Here is a 25,656-nt window from a genome sequence, read left to right as displayed (position 1 = left end):
TCAACTGCATTCAGTATAAAAATCAAGAGAACACTTCTTCGGAGACCATCTTTTATTAGGGGCGCAAAAAGAAAAAGTTGTAGTGCACTGATGAAAATTATTACTTGGGTAATTCTACAGTCACGACGGAATATTTCGGGTTTATTATAACTTTCGTGCCTTACCATTAGCTGACGACCCGTTATTCTACACATTATCTGAGACATTTCGAAATAGGTCAATGACCCTAAAATCTTATCTCCACAGAAGTTGTTTTGAACCAAGCGGGGGGAAAGAAGTCCTTGTCTCGAAAAAAAAAATGACAACAACTTTCTACTTCATGCGCAGTCACTGCGGAAATACATAACAGCAGCGTTTGTTTTCACTGCTCATTGACGAGACGGCATCCAAATCAGTTCCTGGTAATCAGGAAGAGATAACACACAGCTGTCATTCCCAACCTTTTAGGGAATTAGAGTATAAATTGGATTTATTATTTAGCTTTCGGATGGAAACCATAGGATCACGTGTCGTTTCCTTGAATTTTAAGCGCAAACCCATGTCATCAACAGTGTTTATTACCTCACTGAATTTGGATAGTAAAAGATAGAAATATGTAATGCCGAGTACAAATGTAGTAGGATCAGTGAGAGAATTTATCTCTTCCCAAGACCAAAGAGATAGGGATGCAACACATTATTATTATCTGTTTGTTTAACCGTAAGGTTTTGCCCCTACACAGGCAGAAGTTAAGGAGGGCATGATACAAAATTAAAACGCAACCATCTCGGTGAGATTCACATGTGCATTCATATGCAATTAACAGATAAAGTTTGATGTGGGCTGCATGTAGTTTTAAAAAGGTTTAATTGTCCAGGGTCTGTTTCCCCCAACGACGGAAGCAGTTATCGCGTGAGGGTATGCCCAATTTCTGTGTCTTGATGTGTATTGGTCAGATTCAAATTCCACTGCTAAATTAGCTCTTGTAGGAGGATTTCTTTGCATGGGTTTATTTCTTTAATGGCTTACCTATTGAGGATCCATACAGGTATGAGCAGCAGAAAGACTATGTATTTTAACCGCATATTAGACTGACGATGTCCTGATCGTCTCAAGACCAATCTGAGCGGCACACTGTGTTCTTCTGGGTTGAGATGATAACAGAGTCTTTCAAGCAGAGTCATAAACTGGGGATCCGTAATTTAATCGAGAGCTAACCAAACTTCGGTATAGATGGAGGAGGGTATAGTGATCAACTCCCTGTGTCATAGACGAGATGACTTCGTCTCTGACATAGGGAACCTCCTCGTCTGCCTGTTTTGTAAAGGTTACACTGTCAGATGAAAGCATTCATAATTATTTACAGGCATTATGAGTAACACCAGTATACCACCAATACTTATTCGCCGATTATAAATGTATTTTCAAATTCGGGCTGGAAATGCACAGTTCTATAGAGTGACAGCAACATATATTCTCTAGTACGTTACTTCTTTTTAGGATGCGACACATTGCTGTAGCAGCATGCCTACTGGAAGTTTGGCAGGAAGATGTCACTTTGTTATGATAAACTAATCGATCCAGAGATTGTCGTCACAGTTACTTCGGTCCTGTCCAACATCGGCAGTGGTTGCTGTGCTATACTAAATGAATAGGTAAGTGTTCTTGAGTGCGTCTTTTCTGTAGCTGTTCTTTTTGAAAAATGTGTAGGTATCTATGGTGAGTGCACTGTAGAGACCGATTGGGTTGGATGGGACGTGTTTTTGAGATCACTAAATTGTTGACGGTAGTCCGGAGTGGAAGTCTCCTGCGTCCTGGTTCTCAGCCCGCCTGGCTTCTGCATCCCTTTGCTGAAATCTGCATTTTCCACGTAGTTAGACCGGGTTGGAACAGATAATCGACCCAAAGATTGCAAATGATCGTCCTGGTAACCCACCGCATGATTAATATAAAGAGTAAGCGGATTGTTGTTAATTTTACGTTTAATGGCTTCGTCCACGGTATTAGGAAATATATGGTTTTGATTTACAATAATCCTGCACCATTTATTGAAATGCCGAAATTCGTGCACACAAACTACAAATGAAAAAGAAACTTCACTACAACAGGTATCACTATATTTAGAGATTTCGATTTCATTGGTAGAACTTTTTATTTTTAAGCACTTGTGCTTTCTGTGAAATGCTGATGGAATTAGATTACACAAACATCAACCTCAGCCCGGGTGAATAATACGTATCTATTGTTACGTCACGGTTATCAGGCAAAGTCTGTATTCACGAGAAGCGTGACGAAAAGCACGGGCAGTGATGTGTGAGACCATTAATTAACCGATAAGAGCAGAAAGACTGCTATTGAAAGTGAGTTGTACAGGCGAAGAGGCGGTGCATGAAGTACTTTGTCAACAGGATGGTGTAATTAGAGGCTGTATGTGGTGTTACAGGATCCTTTAGATCGGAGCTACTGTAAGCGTTTTGGATATCCTAGAAAGATATCCAAAGAAATGTGTAGTTAATCCACGTCATCGTAACTAACTTGACCTCAGGTACTATTAAGAGTTGCCGAGCTTCTTGAGCTGTTATTTGAACGATTATTTCTTCTTTACTAATTGAATCAAATCAATCAAAAAACTCATAAAAGTTCCTCGCGTCATTGACGGGATCCGAACCCGGGCCCTTTCTACTTGGTGTGAGGAGGATGGTAATTATAACCACTGTGTTGCCCGCACAGACCTGTATATCTATATTAGCAAATTTCCATTTAAAAAAAAAAAAAAAAATGAGGGTCACGTGAAAATTTTAAACACATTTTGGCTCACTTAATAATAAATACGCCATGAATTCTTATGAATAAACGAAAAATAAAGATAGTTTTTTTTTTTTTAATCTCTTTTCATTGGTCTTCATTTTTTTCTTGTTATTTTCATTTGCAGCGGCAGAGTATTAGTAAACTATTACCAAATTATGAAAAGTTCTCTCAGTTTTCATATTGTAAAGCTTTTGTAGCATGAGCCAAAGAAGGAAGAAAGCAACTTCTTACACGTGTCCCCCAAGAAAAAGTAAAGCTCTCAGTGCTTAGTTTATTCGAGCATTTTAAAATTTAAAGTGGTGTCCAACCTACAGCCCTAGTAAGACCCGTGAATTATTTTTATACAGCCTCGCGCGGCAAGTGAACTAAAACAGCATTTTAAATTTAGTTAATAATATAAAAAAAATTCTCATTAAATGTTTTGTTCAGTAAATGTAATAATTGCGTATTGTACTTAATAAAATTTTCGAATATTTTCAAATTTAGGTGTATCATTATATTTATTCACCTTAATATTGAAAAGCAGTGATCTTCTCAGGTTGTAAATTTTCTGAAGTGAGTATTTAAAAGCAAGGCATTTTTTTTTAAAACACAAAAGTCCGTCATATTTTTATAATTTTAATAAAATCTAAAATATAAATCACTGACACATAGATTTGTTGCACATAAAAGTTGGGAATTTGCATTTTTTATATATAACCTGAAAATAAAAAAATGGTAACATGAAAACAGAAACTTTCTTTTACATGTAACAAGATATGGAAAACGTAATACACTAATTTTTCTCGAATCACTCATTGCGGCCCGCGAAACAAATCTAAACTTTTAATATAGCCCTATTAGGGCTATATTAAAATGGAAAAGGTTGGCCATCACTGTTTTAAATCCTTGAATATGCCATCAGGTCAACCATGCTGGTGACTGATGTCCAACCAGTGCAATTTGCAGAACTCATATCTCTATAAGAACACCCTCCCATGCCCCATATGTCTTGTTGTTCTCCTCCTTCCAGTAAGTCGACATGCTTCCGAAAACGAGGTTTCCAAACCTGTATGAAATACTAGATGTGTGACCAAATCGTATATGGAATAACCACCTTCCTGTCGCAACTGGTAAAGTTCATGTATATCATTGACAGAGGCCCCATGAACACTTCCTAACAGCCTGTATGAATTACAGAATGCAGACAGGCTGTCATGAAAATGCAACCTAAATGCTACATTATCCTGGGATTACTACTAAAGAAATACAAGACCCATTTCATAATGTTATATCTCAATAAGCTCTTCAGAACAGTTCATCTAGACCTTACGTAGAAGTAGCATACCCTGATTATGGTCATTAACTACCTTGTCTATTTACATCAGCAACAAACTCAGACACTAAATACCTTCATCGATAAATATCAGAAACAATAAGGGATCAGCACCTTTCAGATCGCGGCTTTGACATTGGCCCATTCTGAGAAGTGGCCATTTATAGCCACTCTTGTCATCTCTTTAACCACAACAGTAATTGGCTGCTGACGACATCGCTCCAATTTATACAAAAGTCGTTCACGTGAAAATGTGTCAAAAGTATTGCTTAGTCTAATTAAATTATGTCAAAATTCCCCTAAGACTCTATACTTGGAGCCAGGCATTCCTCGAGGTCCAGAGAGGCCCAACCACTTTCAACTTTCGAGGCCTCTAACCATAATAAATAAAAGTCAGACGTGATTTGAATGTATTTTTTATTTAACAAATGCTTTTCTTTTTTCTATGTAAATTCAGTTATTGAGTTGAAAACTATTTGAGAACTCTTAGAGCTAGAGGCCTAAGTCAAATGGAACGCTGCCGTATAAAAACTTCATGCCCTCCCCGATAGGCCTTGCTTGGAGCAAAGTTAACCTGAAATGTCTACAGCTCCCATCCACGTTATAGCTTTCAGAAGTTTGAATTTTTTGGTTCTCAAAGATGGCAGCACAGAGGCGACCGACATACTGTAATGGCTCCTTCCACCCAGTTGAAAACAATCTCTTTTTATGCTTCAACCTTCTTTCTTGTAGTAGTGGAAGCCGGAACACCTGTTAATTCTGCAGTTACAGCTATGACTTAATTATGTGATTTTACCCGACTGATTTTCTTTTAGAGAATACATTTGAAGAGATCACATTTGACAGCACTCTGCATGAGGCGTACACGATTGTAGTCATCCTCCAAGCACAGACTTGTGCATGCTGCGTATTCAAAAATCTACATTATGCCAAGAAATAGGGAAACTGCTTATAAAAACTACAATGGCGAGAACTGACTATTTATTTAGAAAACCTGTCGACTGACACGAGATGCAATGTTGGCAGTACCTACAAAGACGCAGTCATCTGATTTATGAATTAGCGATGGCGCGGACATTTAAAAGATTGTATGATATATCAAAAGAAGTTTTTTAAATGCAGTCACCTAATACGTATTGGCAGTATTTCATGAATTGTATGTAACAACTGAAAAATGCATTGGAAATCAATATGAAGGTATTATATAATTTCAGAAGGTATATGCACTGCCACAGATTCACCAAGCTCAGGTTAGGTAGGTTTGCCTCAAGCATAATTCTTTTGTGAGGATCGATTTACACATTAAAGTACGTACAGTGTCAGCCGTTATTTCTCTCTCCCCGACATCGTGCATTGGCAGTGACATCCATACAGCGTCCGTATTTTTATGGTTCTACATATGCGTATTATCTTTTGATGACATTACATCGCCAAAAAGTTTATCTGCTATTTTGCCACTATCGTACCTTTGAACTTTCCAAACAAATGACATAATAAAAAGTTCGTTATTTGCTTGAATAAAATGCTTCGATTTTATTGTTTTAATAATTATTATTATTCTCTCCCGGTTAATACAGAATGGCGTATATACAGTATTAACTTTCCATATCCTTTGAAGAAGAAATACGATAACGCTGCCATTAAAAGCCTCTTTAATTCGGGTTGCAGTTAGCCAATCTCTGGGGATGAATGAGTTATCCCTGATTTTTCATCCAGCACATGTAAATCGTACAGTGGATAATACATATAGCACAATTCTACATGCTAATATGCCCTTCCCCAACTCTATTAAAACAAAACTCCCTTTGCCTTTAAAAGCAGCATTTTTATGAATGATTTCTTCCTATTAAGAAAACTCCGATTTCAAATCCCACTGTAGATGGAGGAACTTGTAGTGGCATTCTCCTTTGATATCGGATGAAGGTGCAGTGTTTTCCATGTACATTGAATGGATTATTCACTCGAGATTTCAAATTTCACGCACAAGCGAACTAGACAAGAAGAAAAGCACGCCACAGACAATTTCTTAAGTAGGAAAAGCAATGGGAAATCATTCTATGGGTTCTTCCCGTAAGCCTCTGGTGAATTGCATTCGTATCCATTTCTTTTCCAGATGAGAAGTCCCAGATATTACAGTAAAGTTATTCTTCCCTCTCTCTCTCTCTCTCGCTTATGGGAAGAACCCATAGAACAATTTCCTATTGCTTTCTCTACTTATGAAATTATCTAACGGATCCATGTGTTCATGGCCAATTCACCTATATGTGGTATGAAAAACCTTGAATAAAGCAAAATTGAAATAATAATATCAAAACCAAGGTTTTTTTAAAAGGTCTTGGAATTTTCCCTGAAATTATTTTTCTTCAGAATACTAGGCATCTAAAAAAATTTATGCAAACTTTGATGTAGAAAAATATATATTAAATAATTGTGGAAAGCAATGGTTTGGGTCACATGATTCACTACTACAAATGTTCAGACTTTGATCAGCGTCGAATGCCTATTGTTGAAAACGGAGCAACAGAAACCTGCTAATAAGTAGGACCGTACAATGGTATCTCAAGGTCCAACTACATACAATAGCCGTATTTCGGTACCAATTTTTATTTATTTATTATTTTTTTTTAAATAATTATAAAAACACAAACATACTCTGGAGAGCCCTAATGTGTCCAAGTCCGATTACTTCGTACTCTTCTGCGAACAAGCGACAATCAAGTGCATGTAAGCAAGAAGAATACGGAACTCTTCACGCATAAAAGACCTCGGAAACTAAATATCCTGGTCACGTGAGAAAAGATCAATAAATTATTTAAGCAGAGGACAAATCTATTAGTATTTTTTTTGGAGAGGTAAGATGAGCATTTCACAAACAAAAACTCCTAAGAAAGATAAAGAGAACGATGCTTTTTTTTTCGGTCACGTGACTTAGAATGTATTCTGCACTAAGGAAGTCCCAACAGAAAAAATAAATACAGTCAAATGCATGTGATAAGGCGAAGCCCGAGGCATTTTTACCCAAGCATTTTGCAAATCTTTCTACTGAAATGAGCTCTTATCCTACTACACCTCTCCTATATTTGGAGCTGGAATGGTCGTTCAACGGGAAGTCGTATTGCGTGTAAGATCTTAAAAAATAAATTTTAATTTTATGTAAAAACATATTATATATGACTTATTTTGAATTAAAACTCTCGTAGTGCAACTCAGATTCATGGTTTTCTTCTATTTATATGAAAAAAAGCTTAGAAAATAAAAAAAAAAAAGGCCAACAAGTTTTATGTAAATTCTCTCAGATTTAAAAGTTAAGTTTGAAAAATATACATACATAAAACCATCAGTCTCACTATTCTGAGTACAGTTCGACTGTGCATATACTTTCCTTCGTTCTCGGTAATTTGCTGCTGACCGCCTTAAGAGAATTTTTATAAAATTTCTTCGGCGTTAAAATAAAGAATGAAGACTCCGTAACTTGGAAGTTATTTTCCGAAAGGATAGTGTTGTAGACCTTTGAATAGGTGGTTATCTGATGGTGCAGGGTCTGCCAAATACGATGGATATGAATTTTTTTTTCACAATCACGCTGCTCGACTTTGCCACACTTGATCTGAGCTGTATGAGGAAGCGCATTGTGTCCTGATGAAACACAATACTCCTGCGATGGGTCAAAGAAGGACGTTTTTCATGTAATGCAGCACTGAAATTGTGGAGTTGCTGGGCTGCAACAGTTCAAAATAAACCACGTCCTAAATATCTTAAAAAACACACAGCAGAAATAGTCCCAGAATGAAGACTGGATGTGAGATAACAAATTCTCCCATACTAACTTACAGTAGATGATAATTTAAATTGTTAAAGAACTCATTTTTTAATTTTAGTCATGAGTCAATTCAAAAAAGGTGCTTAAAGTGTGGCTATTTACTCAATCGCTAAGACTTTCCAAGTTTTCACAATTTTCCAAGTGGCAGTAAACGGTGCAATGGATCGAACTGAGTTTTCGGCAAGTTCTTCCTCCACAGTTACAGCAGGTCAATATTAGAGGATCAACCTAAATGCATATCATCGGCTAAGCTGTAGTTAACAGATTTGAATTCTGGAACTGACTGCCGTTGGTTCACATTTAGAGCTTCCTCACCATACACCCTTGAAAGTTATTAGTATTAGTAACGGCCGCATGGTGCAAGAAAGCCTATGGCTTATGCTGCACCAGCCAAAAAAAAAAAAAAAATTTTTTTTTTATTGGTGGCTGCAGTCGCGTTATTCATACACTGCGTTATCCATATGGTCCTTGAGGATGTCACAGACATTCTCTCAGATATGCTAGACAAGCTGTACTGGATACCTGAGATTCTAAAACGCTGATGGAACTGATATTCGGGTGACACTCAAGGCAAGTAGACCCAATTTCGGCGAAGTCCGTACGGTCTGTGACAAAAAAATCCTCTGCTTGCACCTTCACGATGGTGGGACTGTTAGTAATCCTGGGTATAACCTCCATGCACAAGCACACTGCGGGTGACCATCCTGGTATGAAAAAACGTAAGCAGGGTTCGAGGTGTGGCGCCCACACCACATGGAAGAATACCGCCCCCTCTGTGTTACCAGGCAATACTAGGTGGTAGATGACTCTCATCAACCGGTGAAATACCACCACTTTGCTTATTGGAGGCTTGCAGTGGTGGAACCCATGTTTAGTCTCCAGAGCTCAGTTCCAGTCAACCCTTCCCCATGTCTTCAATCATGCAGTATGACTGATGACTTTTGAGGTTATGACGAACATCATGGCGAGATACAATCTTCCTTACATTTCGAGGGTACAGCTCTAAAACTGTGTTCGCAGGCCGGTCGCTAGTTAGTACACCGGACCGGACCGGACCTACTGGTAACTCTTTAGGAGGCTTCCGGATCAGCTATAATCTTGCTACCTCTACTCTGCCAGATTGTGACTGGAGGGAGTCCGAGTAGTGTGTATGCGGGGGGCATTGTCGAGGCCACGTTATGTCAAGGATATGGGTAAATTCTTACCATGTGTATGCCATTTCCAATTTCATTACTTCATACAGCATGTCCCCCCCCCCACACACACACTTTTTCTTACTATTGAATACACCATGAATTGTCAAACTAATAGAGAAAGCTTATCTGCGAAAAGATGTAAAACTCCAAAACACTTCCTAGTTCATTTCACAAATATACGTGGTCTCAATTCTAATCTCAACGATGTCCATTTTCACTTGCAATCTGCCAAACCCTGTGTACTTTTTCTGACAGAATCTCAGTTATCGGTTAATTCGACTACTACTCATCTCAGTTGCCCAAATTATTCACTGTATGATTCCTTTTCCCACAAAGGTGGTACTTGTGCATATGTTCGTTCTGATTTTCCCTGCCAGAGACTTGGTAATTTGGAAATCTCCTCTTTTCGATCTTCTCTGGCTTAAAATCTCTCTACCTCATTGTGTCGAATTCATCTGTTGTCTCTATCGTTCTCCCAACTAATTACTTGGAGCTCTTTGATTTCCTGTCTTTGCAACTTTACTTTCTCCAGTCCAACTTTCCTAACAGTGTGGTAATTTTCCTTAGTGATTTTAATGTTCACAACTTCAGCTGGCTTCCATTTTCTAGTCACACAGACCTAGCTGGTCGAGATGCTGAGGCTTTTGCAATTACTAATAACCTTGCACACATTGTTCATTTACCTACAAGAATACCGGACAATCCTAACCAAACAGCCAACACGCTTGACCTTTTTCTCACAAACAACTCTTCTAAGTACACGGTCGAAATGAGTGGTCCTTTAGGTACCTCAGATCACAACTTGGTGATTTATCTCTTCTCCAATGGAGCTTTTATCTCATGGCTATTTTCAACCTCGTATTGTTTGGCATTACAAGAATGCAAAATTGGATAACCTGCGAGATTTCTTTTCTTCTTTTCCTTGGTCGGATTACTGTTTCAAAACTTCTGATGTCAACGTTTGCTCTGATCGTGTCAGTGAAATTATTCTTGTAGGAATGGAATCCTTTATTCCACACTCCAGTCTAAAATCTCGTCCTTTATCTAAACCTTGGTTTTCCAATAAATGTGCTAAGGCTGTTCAAGAGAAGAATGTTGCATATCGTAATTGGCTTTATCCAATTCTTCAGTTTCATTTTCTGCCTAAGCTCGCAACAATTGTAAAGCAGTCATTAATCAGTCCAAACTAGCCTTTCAATAGGCTAAGAGTAGAAAACTTGCTTCTTACCCTAATGGTAGCCGAGCATTCTGGTCTCTTGTCAAAGCTATTGGCCGCAACTTTTGCCCATCTCTGCTCCCACCCCCTGTCAAAACCAGATGGTTCTGTTGTTACTTCAGCCAAGGGTAAAGCTGACCTACTAGCATCCCATTTCTCTTCAAACTCATGTATTAATGATCTTGGTAAAACACCTTCCACCATTCAATGCCTCCTGTTGTCTTCCGTCAAAAGGATGTCAGAAGGATTTTGACGAATCTCGATGGTAAGAAAGCTCCAGGTTCCGACTGTATTTCTCCACTTATCCTCAAAACCTGTGCTCCCGAACTTACTCCTATTCTTTGCCGCCTTTTTCACTATCTTATTCTAAAGGTGTTTTTCCTTCTGTTTGGAAATTTGCTCATATCCAGCCAGTTCCCAAAAAGGGTGGCAAATCCCTCCCATCCAATTATCATCCCATTGCAATTACTTCTACTCTTTCTAAAGTAATGGAGAAATCAATTAAACGCCAACTCTTAAACTACCTAGAAACCTTCCGTCTGATGAATGATCGCCAGTATGGATTCCGCCAGTGTCGATCCACTGGTGATATTCTGGCTAATGTTACCCATTTATGGACAAATTCAATGGAAAAGTTTGGTGTAATACAAGCAGTTGCTCTTGACATCTCAAAGGCTTTCGATCGTGTTTGGCATAAGGGTCTTGTAAACAAGCTTCCATCTTATGGTTTGCCAACTGTTTTTTGTAATTGGCTATCCAGTTTTCTCTCTGATCGCTCACTGTCTTCTAACTTCTCCACTAATGCTGGTGTCCCCCAAGGTTCATTTTTTCTCCCCATTCTTTTCCTCCTGTATATTAATGACCTTCTTCCATTGACTGGAAATCCTATGCATAGTTTTGCCGATGATAGCACATTGCATTACACTTTCCATTTTGAAAAACCTTGCCCTGCTCAATCAGCTTCACCTTCTCAAATATCTACTACCAATTCCTTAAATGCCGATCTCCAGGTAATTCTCAAGTGGGGCAAAGACAACTTAGTTGATTTCAACCCTTCTAAAACTCAGTCTTGTCTTATATCTCGCAAAAAGGATTCTTCTGCTCCTATGCTTATCTTTGGTAACACTCCGATTTCTAAGCAAAATGATATATGTCTTTTGGGGATCACCCTGACTTCTAATCTCTCTTGGCACAAGCACATTACAAATATTGATTCCTCTGCATCTAGAAAACTTGGTTTTCTCTTTCGCTCTCGGCGTTACTTTTCTTCCAAACAGTTGTTCACTCTGTACAAATCGCAAATCCGCCCTACCATGGAATATTGTTCCCACATCTGGAGTGGTGTCCCCAAAACCTCTCTCAGACTTCTTGATTACATTCAGAAGAGGGCAGTTAGGTTAATTAATGATTCATCTCTAACAAAATCTCTCCACTCGCTCTCTCATAGACGTACTGTTTCTGCTGCATGCCTCTTCTACAGATATTTCCATGGGCACTGTTCTTCTGAATTGGCTTCTATAATTCCCGCTCTCTCTTTCAAAACAGTCCGAACACGTGCAGCCAACAGCCATTTACTGTCCAACTTCAAACCCACAGAACCAACTTTTCATCTTCCTCATTTATTCATTGAACTGCCGTTTTCTGGAACAACCTTCCTTCATACGTATTTCCTGAAAATTACAGTCTACAAGTTCAATGTCAACAAATATCTTCTTTCATCTTCTCAAACTCCAACCCAAGCACGGTACTAAGTACTATAGTTTCTAATATCTCTCGTGTTTGGGGTTTTCATAAAAAAAAAAAAAAAAAAACACTGAGTGGCGGCTTTATTAGGTAAGTCTATCCTTTTCACGAAATGGGATGCTTCTTCAGTAACAGCATCATGCGCGACGTAAAGCAGGTACGTGGAGATACACACTACCTCCCTTCACACCAGCGGAGCACCGTTCTTGAATACTTTTGTTTACTAAAATTCTCCAAAATTGGCTTTCGGCTTCATTATCCTAATTAGAAACTGTCCTTGGCTTACCACATCTTGGCAGTTTGGACACCCCAAAGCTTGTATTGTTTTGTAAATAACTTCACTTTGTGTATTTTTCACTCTTCCAATAATGCATTAACTTAAGACTGCAAAGCTTCTGGAGGAGACATCAAGAACATCACCCTATTTAGCAGTAATGCGAACTATAACCACGGTCACTTCACACGCGTATCCTCTAGTTTGACCATTCGGCTATGTTGGCCATCAGTATGTTCGGATGTTTTGTTTTTTGTAGAGATGAAACTCATTTGAAAAGATACGATACAATAGTTATTGATGAAAGCCAAAGAGTCTTCTGATATGGAAAAAATTGTGAAAGTGAGATTTCAAATGAGCAGAATGCTAAAACTAGGGCAACAAACCTATATCTTAAGGGATATGTTAGGGTAATAAACAATAGAAAATACTTATATGAACTGTGCACTAATAATATGAGGGAATCTGAACTGTTGGTTAGGACAAATAACGTAGACATAATAAGGCACGTGGAAAGTTTGCAAGGTACAGGAGACGACGTGTTTCATATGAACAAAATGGAGGGAAACTCATTAATTTTTTTTTTAAATAACTAGACAGACGTTACCTATATGAGCAGGTTAGGTAAAGTGCTGGACGAAAGAATATTGTGGACCAGATCATCGTGATAATATCGTAGGCGAGAAAGTACAGGGTGTGGTCGTGGAGTGCTAACGGGGATGACAACGAGCGAGGTTTTTAAAAAAGAATGGACCGTTTCACACGAACGAATTGGACGGTAAGCTAAAAAAACAAAGAAAGGGGTTTTATATGTGTCAATCAAGAAGAAATGCACAAATCAGACCTTGCGCAATAGATATAAGAAAGTCACTGATAACCCATCAGATCAACTAAGTTGAAAGCCAATTTCGCTGCGAGGGAAACTGGGCTAGTGAAGTTGAGCAGCGAGAAATCACCGCAACCAGAAATTAGGGGTTTGCTCACTAGAGAACACTTTGAACCCGGACCTCTTATTTGTTATTTTGATGAGAAGAATACAATTATACAAAGTGAAATGGCGATGCACTGCCTCCTGGTGTTCCGCTAACACCAGGAAGCAATAATGTAGCACTTACAACAACGCCAGATGTCTTTACATCTGCAGTAAATATTTCTGCCGGTGGTAGTGATAGTTGGCATGTGTGCCCTTAAAGCTCTTCAGATCCTAGAGGGTCAGTAGCGTGAGCGTGTTACTGACTGTGTTCCAGCAAATGCTTTCGAATTTTCGGTCGCTTCTTCACATTCTCAAAAATTAAAATTATTGAGAATGTGAAGATGCGACCGAAAATTTTAAAAAGTCATATTGCTCAATTGTATTTTGTCTGCTTAAGTGTGAGTTATGCAGCGGATTTGCATATTGTGCGAGCTGAAAAAACCAGAAAAACTCACAGGGGAACCATACATCCTCCACATGAGATCCGCTAAACTACAGCATCGATTGAAGAAAGCTTTGAAAATTCCTCTAGTCGTCAACAGGACTTGAATCCAGACCTCTCCAAACGAGTGAAAAGTGACTAATGCATACACTTGTTTCTCATTATTTTTTTTGTGGACCGCAGGAAAAAAAAAAAAAAAAAAAAAATTGTGCTACCCGGATTTAACATACACTGAACAAGAATGACATCGTGGATCAATTCATTATTTTTTGACCCTGATAAAATGCTCCTTTTTAAAGATACAAACTTTTCTTTCTCTCCCCCCCCCATTATTCGGCCCACATTGCTGATAGAAAGTCAGTCTTGGGTAACGGATTTTTCCAGATCAATTCTTTGTCCTTATATTCTTTACACAGGCCATGTGTTTAGCTTTTCCTCCGATAACTTTGACCGAGATGAAGCCGGCAACCCTTTAATTGAGCACGAGGCCAAATGAGAAATACAGATCAATGCTTCTCTCTCTCTAATACAAAATCAGCAAGAACAATTTTTCAGGGCAGCTAAGGCTGCGCAAATAACAGCTGAGTGCCCTGAAAGCACCTGAATATGCTAAAAACTTCCATATATGTTTAAGTTTTATTTAATCAAAAGTGAAAAAAAAAAAACACTACTCGTTTTTTTATGTCCTCAGTGCATAGCAACTTCCAGAGTTTTATCAACGTAGCTTAACTTTCCAAGCGCATGCAAATCTGCATGCTACGAAGTTGTTATGATATTTATTATCCCTGGACTTTCGTCCTCAACTCAGAAGCTATCGCTCAACAAAAAGTGAAATTGTCTGACCTCTTGATATCTCAACGATTCAGTGCAGAGGATGATGGTCGGGCCTACTCTCGAATATAGACGACCCTCTCGATATACAGACAACTGCAGGTAACACTCTTTTATCTTTAAATATCAGTTTGTGGAGTCTTAACTGAGGACCCCCTCTCCGGACGATGCCTGTTTATCAGATAAATAAAAACACCGAATAACGACAGTCAGAACTTTGCCCACCACCATCCTGTCCAATAGCACACAAGAGGGCAGTTGTTGTCCTCGTTAACTTTGAGGGGGGGGAAATTTTTGATTTGTTTTCCCTTCCTGTTCATCCCCTCTCTCCCAGCAGTATATTTTCTCGGACGCCATTAAGTAGTTAAGACTCCATTTCAGTCTACATAATTTCGTACTAAGTACTACTGAATTTTGAGTGATGCATGTATCATACAGGTATCCACATGACAGAACACACACACAGAAATCAAGTGTAATATAAGTATTGATCCTTACTTGAGTTCCACCAGAGGCACACTTGAGAACCTTGGGCGACGGGGAATTACGGCCGGTAGAGGTGACGATGGCCGGGGACCCGCCCCGGAAATGCCCTGCTCTACTTCTAGCATCCTAGTAGAAGCCCCTAAGGAAAAAGAAACAGAAAAAAAATACGATTCAATAATGCAACAGTGTTTCCGCATGGGGTCAGTCCGTTCATGTCGTAATTATGAGGTCAAGGTCAAATAGTAAGATACCTTTAATAATGCTTCTTTTAAGAACTCGAGTTACGCGCGTGTGTACCAGACATAACTACTCCAAGCATGTGCAAACATCGATACGAACGCATACCAAGATCCAAGTAATATCTTAATAAAATATAATTACTTTTTTTACGACATCCTAAACATGTAGCACTGGGAACTGTAATAAATATTTACATGTGGTCAATGTAAGACTGCTAAACTGACTAAGTTTTATGGTAACATTAACTATAGGTGAATGTAAATACACAAGAATATTAAAGTTGGGCAATTAATCATGGTGTAGTGAACCAACGTGTCAACTGCTTTAAAGAGTTGGAGATTGAAGACATTTGAGTGTCACAATATTTTAAGCAAAAGAACTTCCAAACTTTTTTTACCCCTAGAAAACGAAAAAAAAACGGGACAGCTTTATCCCGTTCTTATGGGCTATCTTTATTGGCCATTAAAAAAAATAAGACAATCCAGACAACGGGAAGTAGCCAACCATGGTGTATTATGATCACACAAGTACAGTACTATCATCCCAAACCAATAACGCGTGGAACACAAAATTCGAAGTATATTTTGAATCTGCACAGTCTCTGTGAAGATTCAAAATATAGAATTCAGAATCTGCAGTCTCTGTGCATTTCATCTGAAAGTTCAATTCATTATCTTTTAGACAGTCTCGCGCATTATTTTCCCCCAGGAAAATGATTTAAAAAAAGGAAGAAGAAATATCAAATAGAAGAATTTCAAAATACATGGTCACACGATCTGGTAATGTGCTAATTGCATTCTTAATCTTTCTCGAACTGCAACACAAAGGGAAATTTTAATTTTAATATTATTTAAAAATACTGTGTAATTAGTTATTCTGTAACTGGTTATAAGTATTTTCTGTTTTCATTTTGGGTATACTACGAAACAAAAGACTAATTTTAATTGAGTTTAGGAAGTCATAATTAATGGGTTACCGTTTTTAATTCAGTAAAAAAGTTAAAAATTATTTTATTTTTATAATTGAAACAAAACAGTGTGGGTGGGAGCAAAGACAACACGCAAGTGTCCTTGTTCAACGGAAATTTAAATTTAAAACAATTAATAAATCATGAGCAGCCCCCTTTTTTCTAGGAGCCCCTTGCACCATCAAATTCCGAACAACAACATTGAAATTTAAATTGAGAAAAAAAAAAAAAAAAGGATGGTTTCAGGATAGATTGGTGAAAATTTGATAGTGCCTGATTGTTGAAACAAACTTCCATCTGGCGTTATGGAAGTGATGAGGTTCCAATAAATTTAAAGGATTAAAGAAATTATTAGATGAAGTGAGTAGTTTTTTGTTGTTGGCTTATGCTGTACAAGCTTACTTGCTTGTATCACTTGCCACCACTAATACAGATTAAATCGGATCGTTGATAAACTCGTGCATAACTAAACCTGCTTCGTTACAATAGGAATGATGACGAAAATTTTGATTTGTAGTGGTGGCAAGCTTTTGAGGGGTAGCATGTTCAAGTTCACTCCGGTAGAGAATCAGGTTCACTGTGTTTGGGGCTTCGGGTTCCAATAGCGAATTTTTGAAATGGGAGAATTAAGGAAGCTAACGTCTGTTATTTTAACTCAAAAACACTTTCTTATAGGTCGCCAAAATGAACTAACAGAGAATACCGTTCAGTAGGGCATTAATGCATTCAAAGGGAATGCAATTCAATCACTACACGTCTTCACTTTGAAATTAAATTGGATATCTGGTACGCGTGTCTGCTTTTTACGAGTCGCCATAAGAGGACAAATTAAAATCGCCTCGTGGTGACTTTCAGGGCTGTTTTTGGGGAAGTCTTTTGTACCAGTGCCGTGCCCTCCGTGGCAGCTCAAGCAACACGATACATCCCCGTCTGCTACTCTTTTGGCGAAAATGAAGAAATACAGGGCCATCATGAAAGGATCGACTATATCTAGACAGTTGGCTGATAATTTAGGTACGCCATGAAAGAAGTCTTTGAAAGTCGGTTTATTGGTTTCGTGGTAGTTAAAAATAAGTTTTGGACAAAACAGAATTTTTTTGGAAAGGAGTTCAAATGACTTGTCTCATTTGTAAATCAGTCTCATCCAGGAACTTACAAATGTTCTGGGATGAGAATGACTTTTGAGTTTTTGATAGTGAAGTAAGCACCTAATATAGTTAGGAAACATTACGTGATGATTTTCCATGAAACTTCTCTCTAAATAATATACCACGAGTTTTTTAAGTTAGTTTATTCAGCCTATAGACTAAATATACTCTATAATTTGGTAGCATTTCGGGAGCCTTGCCGAAACTTATCATTAGACCATACTACAGGACAGAAAAACGGATTATAACATTTTATACACAAAATATTACTTATATAGTTATCTGTACAATTCTTTATACAATTGTCTATTACTTGTAAGTTTATATATGTATATATAATACATACATAATATATATATATATATATATATATATATATATATATATATATATATATATATATATTATGTATGTATTATATATACATATATAAACTTATTTTGTATAAAAATTTTCTAGTAATAGATAATTAAACGTTTGTATTAATACATTAAGAATTAATCGTTACAATTTGTTTCTTTGTCCTCAGGTAGAGCCAAGTATGGTCTGATGATGGGTTCCGGCAAAGTTCCTGAAACGTTATCTAATTTTAGAGCATATTTGGTCTTTAGGCTGAATAAACTAACTTAAAAAATATTAAATAATAATCCTTTTGTAATGATAACTTTGATACAGTTATGACAATACATACATGTAATAACACTCGAGTTGATTTGTGTGTGCCACGATGAACTTTCAAGAACACCTATCACAATGAAACAAATTAAACTTGGGAATTGAGTATATGAGCAGAAATGGGAAAAGAAAGAAATTGCATTTCAACTTCACGTCCTTCTCCCACCTTAGATTTCAGTATCCTCTGTAAGCTAATTCCACCATAATCAGTAATACCGCGATATCGATCCAGTGTCCAACGGTCTGCGCAATCACCGAGATAAATACTAACGGCGTCCGTTTTTCAGTTGGGCCACACAAAAAGTGGAAACGTATGCAGGTGACAATCTAGGCAGCAGGATGCAGTTTAACGGCCTATTATTACTTAAAATTGCCACCCATTATCCCGCTCTGTTTCATGGTTCACGTGTCATTTTCTTTTAATAAAGCCACGTCATTGCTGCTGCATAATTGATAACGTTAACCTATATTTCACCAGACATAACGGACACAAATTTTACGTCGCAATAAGTTAGTAATTGAACACTAAACAAAGAGCGTAGACAGAGGGGCGCTTGTGTTTATCGGTAGCAAGATTTAGTGAGTGTATGCACGCGTGTTTTAACTTTTTCTATTCTGCAATTGAGAAACAGTTGGTCTTTTGTGATTTCAGGGATAATCGAAGAAGGAGATTGCTGATGCTAAATTCGGATCGTGCGGGAACGGTCTAATTTCACAGGGGTCACTTACAGTCCCCAAAGACCGTACCCGATTTCATTCTTAGAACTGAAACTTGAGTAATATTTTTGCTTCCCTTCATCGAAGAACCGTAGCTGCTTGTCCGAATCTAATATCGAAGTTGAGGGGTCACATACACGCAAAGGATTTTTTTTTTTTATCCAGATGTTTAGGCTAATATAATGAGCAAAACAAGTCATGGCTGGCACGATAATTCTGATCAAACGAGTGAATAACCATACGATAAAGTTGTCAGTGCCCAGCGAGAACACTTCGCGATATCACACACTAAAAAGCAGGCCACCGCTGTATTAGTGTGAAATAGGACACCGCTAATTAGGTAAAATGCAGAGAACAAGTTATTAGCAGGCATATTAGTAGCACCCGGCAGGCAGACCTATTACGTCGAGACATTTGTCCTTGCCACTCACATTACTGGAGCAATGACGTGTCCTCCTTCATACTGAATGAAAATGTACCAGCACGAGAGAGAGAGAGAGAGAGAGAGAGAGAGAGAGAGAGAGAGAGAGAGAGACGAAAGGGGGGGGGGGGGTGAATTTAGTTTGGAACATTCTTCCGGCCGTTAGTAGCTCGCCTTTCTTTGGGTGCGGTTGAAGGGGAATGAACCATTTTTAATATTTCGCTATTCCTTCCAATATAGCACAGGTTAGAATTTTGAGTGGACAATCACTGACGCCGCTTATTATCCAGTGCCATCACCAAAAACAGAGTTTCAACTGTAGAGCTACTTGCCCACGTAACTTTTGTCTGCTCTACCCCATGACACACAATCCAGCCTTTGTGGGTCCACTTCCGCAACTTACAACCACTGCTCTGTCATCCAGTAAGTATGACAAATAACCCGAATGGAGAGGGCGGGTGATGGGGAAATGACATCGACTAATTCATCACTACAGCAGCATCGTGCAGTCTCCTCCTCCATGATCTTGAACGAAAACAACAGGGGGAGCTCGTGTAGCACAACTCACTGGGTTTCTTGCCAGCACTCACAGTAACATGAGTCAGCGGCCTTCACAAATGCGCACGATCTCAGAAGACTTTCGGAGTTCCCCAAATTACGCAAATGAATGACGTTTGGCAACAATCTCGTGAGAAATACTCATTCAGCATCACCCATTCATCATCCAGCTATACTGGGTTACCAAAAAAAAGTACTGGGACACTACTAGAAAAGAAGAGTTCATTGATCATATTTTGATACGGTGCAAGACCTTCCCTTCCCTCTAATACACTACCAACCTTGTGGACCATTTGCCATCCAGTTTATGATACCTGTCGACAGAAGTATATCTCCACTCCTCCGGTAGGAGTTTGCAAATAGGAGACCGATGTTGGCTTCCACAGACAAGTCATAGTAATTCCATTGGGCTCAGACTAGTTTTCAGTTGATCAGTCCATCAGTGTCACATTCTCCCCACGCTAAGTTCGTGGGCATTCTGTTGAAAAATGTATGATCTCGTGCAATAAATTTGAATCACTGTTTCAAGAATAGTGTCATCGAGTATGTCATAATATCGTTCTATCTGCAAATTGCCATCTACAGAAATTACTGGTCCAACATAACACAGAAGCTGCCCAAATCATCATAATTGACCGAACACTACAGTTGGGATGGTGCACTCCCGTTCCAAAAAATGTTCTATGTTAGCTCCACCCCAGTTTTCCCATCTGACGAAAGTAGCGTATATAGGGATTCTTCCTTCCAGAAAACCTACTACTTCACCAAAAGCTACTAAAAACAAGTAGCTTTTGGTGAAGTAGCAGGTTCTCCGGAAGGAAGGAAGAAAACCTAGCAGTTCCTGGAACCATGCTACCACTGCCGAACTGCATTCAAGTTCGTAATATCTGTGGATAGTAGCTTGTTGGTGAAATCTTGTTAATGCAGCGCTCTGTATATACGTGCACTAACAATTAATCCCGGATCTCTCGGGTTATTCTTTGGCATCTTTAGTCCGGAAAACATAACCGATATTCGGAGATCTCTTGTAGAAATATGTGGTAGTTGTTTGACTTTACCAACGGTTGCTTGGAAAAAGGTCCTACGGAGAAAATCTTGGTTATGTGGAAATATATAACGAGGGCACATGAGGATATATCTTCCTACCTGTCCCTAAAGGTTTTTGTAACAGTCCGGAGGGGAGGGGAAGAATGAAAATTTCGAAACTGTTTCATATTAACAAATGATTCACTTCTCCGATTATGAAGTTGATTTTCGTACGTTAACAACTCAATCCTCTCCCCAGAGGGAAATGTATCCGGATTTTATTATTTTTTGACAACTTCTGATAAGTTTAATTTGCGAGTAATTTCTTAAATCTTTTAGAAAATTCGTGGAGAGGTCTAAAAATTGCGGGTTCCGTGAATTCGCAACTTGTCTGGCGCTTAACGCATAAGATCTGTTGCGTTTTTCTTTAGGTTTCAGATGCTGTTTTTTAATGTTATATTTAGTAATGCGGAATGATGCAAGGAACTTTTTCTACACCAACAAAAAAAAAACAAAAAAAAAAACAGAATATTCATACCAATCCCACAAAATAATCATCCAATTATTACTATCACTGTTGGTAGGATGAAATTTGTTGCACTGATCATTTTTTTTTTAAAATACGGAATTATCGAGTGAAAGAAAAAGACAAATTATGCAAAACTCACATTCGTCAGCACACGTCAACTCCAAAGAATAACATTTCCGCTTGATTTGTATTTAAACAAATAAGTATCGGCTATTTTCATAGAAAACGTAACTAGAATTATCTAACTTACATTATTTGGAATGCTATCATATTACTGACATATCAAGCATCTCGTGTTTTTCAATGCATTCGATAATTTTAAATCTAAGTTTGGACTTTTTTCCCATACACGAGCCCTCCCCTTGCAAGGGATGTTCCCGATAGACTGTCTATATCACAGAGAAGTAAGATACTACTCTGTGGTCTATATGTTGACAAGTACCGAAATCTGTCGTGCTAAATCCTGCCCTGCGGCATCCTACGTTTAAATTCACTCGTTTTCGCGTGGCATATCGATGTGGCAGAACCACAAAAATTTGCATAAAAAGCATTATTCGCCAATGACCAATAACATAATATACACTGAGGTGTGCTTAAGCAAAGAAAATAGTTGCACTGGATTATTATTTTAGGACAGTTTTGTGGTTTCAAATACCAATGCGAACGATTTAATCCATGCGGTACCTCCTTCAACTAAAGTTGAACCTTTCAAAGGTCATATTGAGAATTGATTAGTCCCTTCTGGAAGAATAGACGAGTCACCCAGTCGCAGTAAGCTTGAGTTGCGCACTACACACGACCAATACCTTCTCCTTCATTGTTCCGGACTGGACATATCGATTCTCACAAAACGACCTTGAAAAGGTCATCTTCAACTGAAAGAGATACAGATGAAGAACAAAAGGGTGAAATTAGTTAAGGTACGTCAACATGTTCAGTTGTCTGAAAACCGACTCTCCTGAATTGGCAACGCTGCTGTCTAAAAGCAGTTCTCGTTTCTCAAACCGTGGGCCGTGGACCCCTGGAAGTCCTACACAAGGGCGTACGAGAATTATATATCCGAAATTTCTTGGAAATATTTAAAAAGTTGAACTGACGTTCGGTTACCGTCCTACACAAGCTATTATGCATAAATATTTAAAATGCTGGAAGAATTTACAGCATAGAAACAATTTCTAATATAGTTCGAGAAGAATGTTACCTGGTGGCTTCACGAAATCTCCAGCGCAATTTTACGCCGTGCAAAAGAGCACTTTCAGAGGTGTTCGCGAGCAACAGTTGGTGGACCATTGATTATTTAAGGCATAGTTTGTTCCCAAAATGAGGTCTATAATTCACAATATGACTGAGAAAAATCTGATACCAGTGTCAAATGAAGATGCTTTTGTTTTCCGGATACGAATAGAAAACATTACTGAATGCTTCTGCATAACAAATATATAAATAAATGTATTATCCGTCCTCATAATTCTATCGTTTGAATTGTTATGCTTCAGAAGAGATTTTTTTAACGACGTGGAATTTTTAAAAAAGATGAGACTCGGACATTGCTAATAATTTTGTTATTGTAAATTAACCGCGTGGCCTTGGTACCTCACCCGACGCACTCATGCAGTAAGAACCTTCACTGAATACTAATGGAAAAGGGTTCCTTAAATTAGTCCTTGAATTCAAGATCATTCGTAACTAAACGATTGAGTCCGATCACCAAACTTGCAGGTACTTTGTGAAATTGAAGATCGGTCTTCTGAAAGTTATCGTTCAGTATTTTCTGTCCGTGGATGGAGCACGTCCTGCACGAAAATAAATTGTTTGAAATGCAGTTAAGAGAAATGAAGCCAAGGCTTACGGGATGCAAAAGCCAGATGGAAATACGCATTCACGCGATGATGATCGTAGAAAAAGTAGGTCACACGTCCGTCTAATCAAATAAACAAATGCCCAACGAATATCTTGGAACATTTTGTCTGACGTCTGGCACGCAGCCAGTAGTGACGTAGAATCCTGCTGATGGAGAGATGGTGAGAGCGTAATAGTGAAATACGCGACCTATCATTAAGGCAGCTTGCGTGATGTTACCGCGTATGACTTAACTAAGAGGGAAATGGAAGGAAACGATATGAGAAATTTTCAGACGGACTACCCAAGGTGAATAACCTGGTGGAATGTATGTCTTAATTCTGACATTTCGCTCTCTTCTGGCTCACGCGCCACTGAAAATAGGAAGTGCAATTTTATACGAGAGACACCGTACTAAATTTGCTTTGCACCTTAAGGAGGCTGATGGATCTCAAAAGAATTTCTTCGGATTTTGGAGTTCACAATTCTTAGTGAAAAGTATAATACAGAGGACAATTGGAGAACCGTGTTTCAAAGTAAGAATGTTGCATAGGAAATGCATGGACAATCTCTCTCACAACGAGTCCTTGAGATAATAAAAAAAAGTAGTGTACATCGAAATTTCAAGTGGCGTCAACATTATGAACCGAAGACAAGTCTTATTACCAACTGGTTCGGAATGCGAACTACTAAAACTGATGCATGCAGCAGTCTTAGTTTGAGTGGGGAGCTGGTATTCAGATCATGTATTTCTCTGACGATAAAATCCGAACGGTCATCTTTTAGGGTATTGGTCTAATGATCAAAAGCCCTTAATAGACTAATTTTGAATTATTCACTTGATATAAGGGCATTTCATTACATTATTTAATTTAAGAAGAATCTTCTGCAATGTAGTTTTCAACCAATCACAAAATCAACTTAGTTAAATAATTGTTAATCAGCAAGAGCCACCTGAATTATCAATACCTCGTACAGTATTTGTCTTCGATAGAATAAAAACTGTAAACGGAATATGAGCCTCAAAAATTTACCAACAACGGAGTTAGGACCTTTATTCTCACTTGCTAGACTTAAGATTTCCATTTACAGGTATGTATATAGTAAATGGAATGTGCAACCACATTTCAACAACGGTGAGAAGTAGTGACTTTTCATAATCAGAAACAATTCCTTGAGGCATAAACCATTAACCTAATTATCGTTTAATTTGTTTTGGAACAACTTAAATAACGTCATATACCTTACCACGTATTCTGTTACAAAGTTAAGCAAATATTAACAGTATACAATGTAAAATTTTTAAAGCAATGGAGGGGTAAACTGATAATAGAATTTGGTAAAAAATCGAAAGGTGCCATCATCAGATAAAGGTACTACATTAGTACCTTTATCATTAATAAAAATAAAAAGGTTCAACCGCGTTTTTATATATTCCGGTTCGGCCAAATATTGGATTATCTCTCAATTTTTAGGAAGGGATGGAAAAGTAGATAAAAAAGCTGAACTATCAAAATTTGACAAATAGAATATTGGCTCGATTTGCCTGAAGGTTAACGACGGCTCACACGGCAAGGGATTAGCACGTAGACTGGCTCAATTTGGACACTCCGTTCTCAAATCGCTGTCTTATCTACGTAGTGCCCGTAACATTCCAATCGGAGTGCTTTCCCAAGACATCATGTGTTCAAGCGGAACTCCGTTTACCGCAAATGAACCTCGTCACGAACAACCGATACCGATCCTATCACCACTTCCGAGGTGAAAACAATAGAAATTATTTCGGCATAGCTTACCACGGGATTAAGTGAAACAAGAATGAAGGGGAATGCGACCTCGATGTGCAGCACCATTTCCAAAATAAATGGTGCACTCGGATTAGTATGTGTTCATTAGCCACGCTGTAAGCAATTCAATTCTGTCCCCAACTATGTTGAAAGCTTCATAGATAAGGGCAGAACGGCTGTACTCGACCCCGACGGCTTTCAGTAATTCTGGCCCTTTTTATTTTTGAATGGTAACACGGTACAAACACCAAATTCGATTTAAGAACTTGAAGCTCGATCTTACGAATTTTTCCACAAGTCGTGATCTTTTGAAAATAAAATGAATGAGAATGAAATACTTTCAATTTTAAGCAATGTTTTTTACAATTTTTTTAACGTTTTCGTTCTCCTTCAATGGCCGCCATAGCCGAGTGATCAGGCGCGAGGGTGCCCAAGTACATAAGTTTCGAGTGAGCGTGGTTCCAGCTCGCATGACTGCTAAATATGTTTCTGTTTCTTCTTTGTTTCTCCTCTAATGGAAATCCTGGAGTATAAGTATAAACATTAAATTTATTTAATCTACCTGTTTAAAATATTAGTTTGAGAATTTTAATAGGTACTGTTAAATAGGTAATTTTTAATAGGTACTATGATACAATATAATAAGGGCGAATGGTTCATAGTCAC

The 25,656-nt window shown here is 38.2% G+C and overlaps 1 protein-coding gene across 7 annotated transcripts in view; it reads right to left on the bottom strand.

Moving 5' to 3' along the window:
* Positions 1–25,656, bottom strand: part of CdGAPr (GTPase-activating protein CdGAPr) — a 514,430-nt gene that overhangs the window by 385,886 nt on the left and 102,888 nt on the right. For 6 of the 7 annotated variants that reach the window (XM_090388748.1, XM_090388756.1, XM_090388774.1 and 3 more), the window contains exon 2: positions 15,096–15,222. In XM_090388748.1, coding sequence (XP_090244874.1) covers positions 15,096–15,222 — 127 coding nt within the window. Of the gene's footprint in view, positions 1–15,095; positions 15,223–25,656 lie in introns of those variants that run through there. The other variant, XM_090388804.1, reaches the window with a different exon arrangement.

Source organism: Mastigoproctus giganteus, chromosome 2, assembly GCF_048544385.1.
Source record: "Mastigoproctus giganteus isolate SK-2022 chromosome 2, ASM4854438v1, whole genome shotgun sequence".
In the NCBI taxonomy this organism is placed as follows: domain Eukaryota; kingdom Metazoa; phylum Arthropoda; class Arachnida; order Uropygi; family Thelyphonidae; genus Mastigoproctus; species Mastigoproctus giganteus.
Note: the sequence above shows the minus strand (reverse complement) of the source record. Positions and strands in the feature narration are given on the sequence as shown.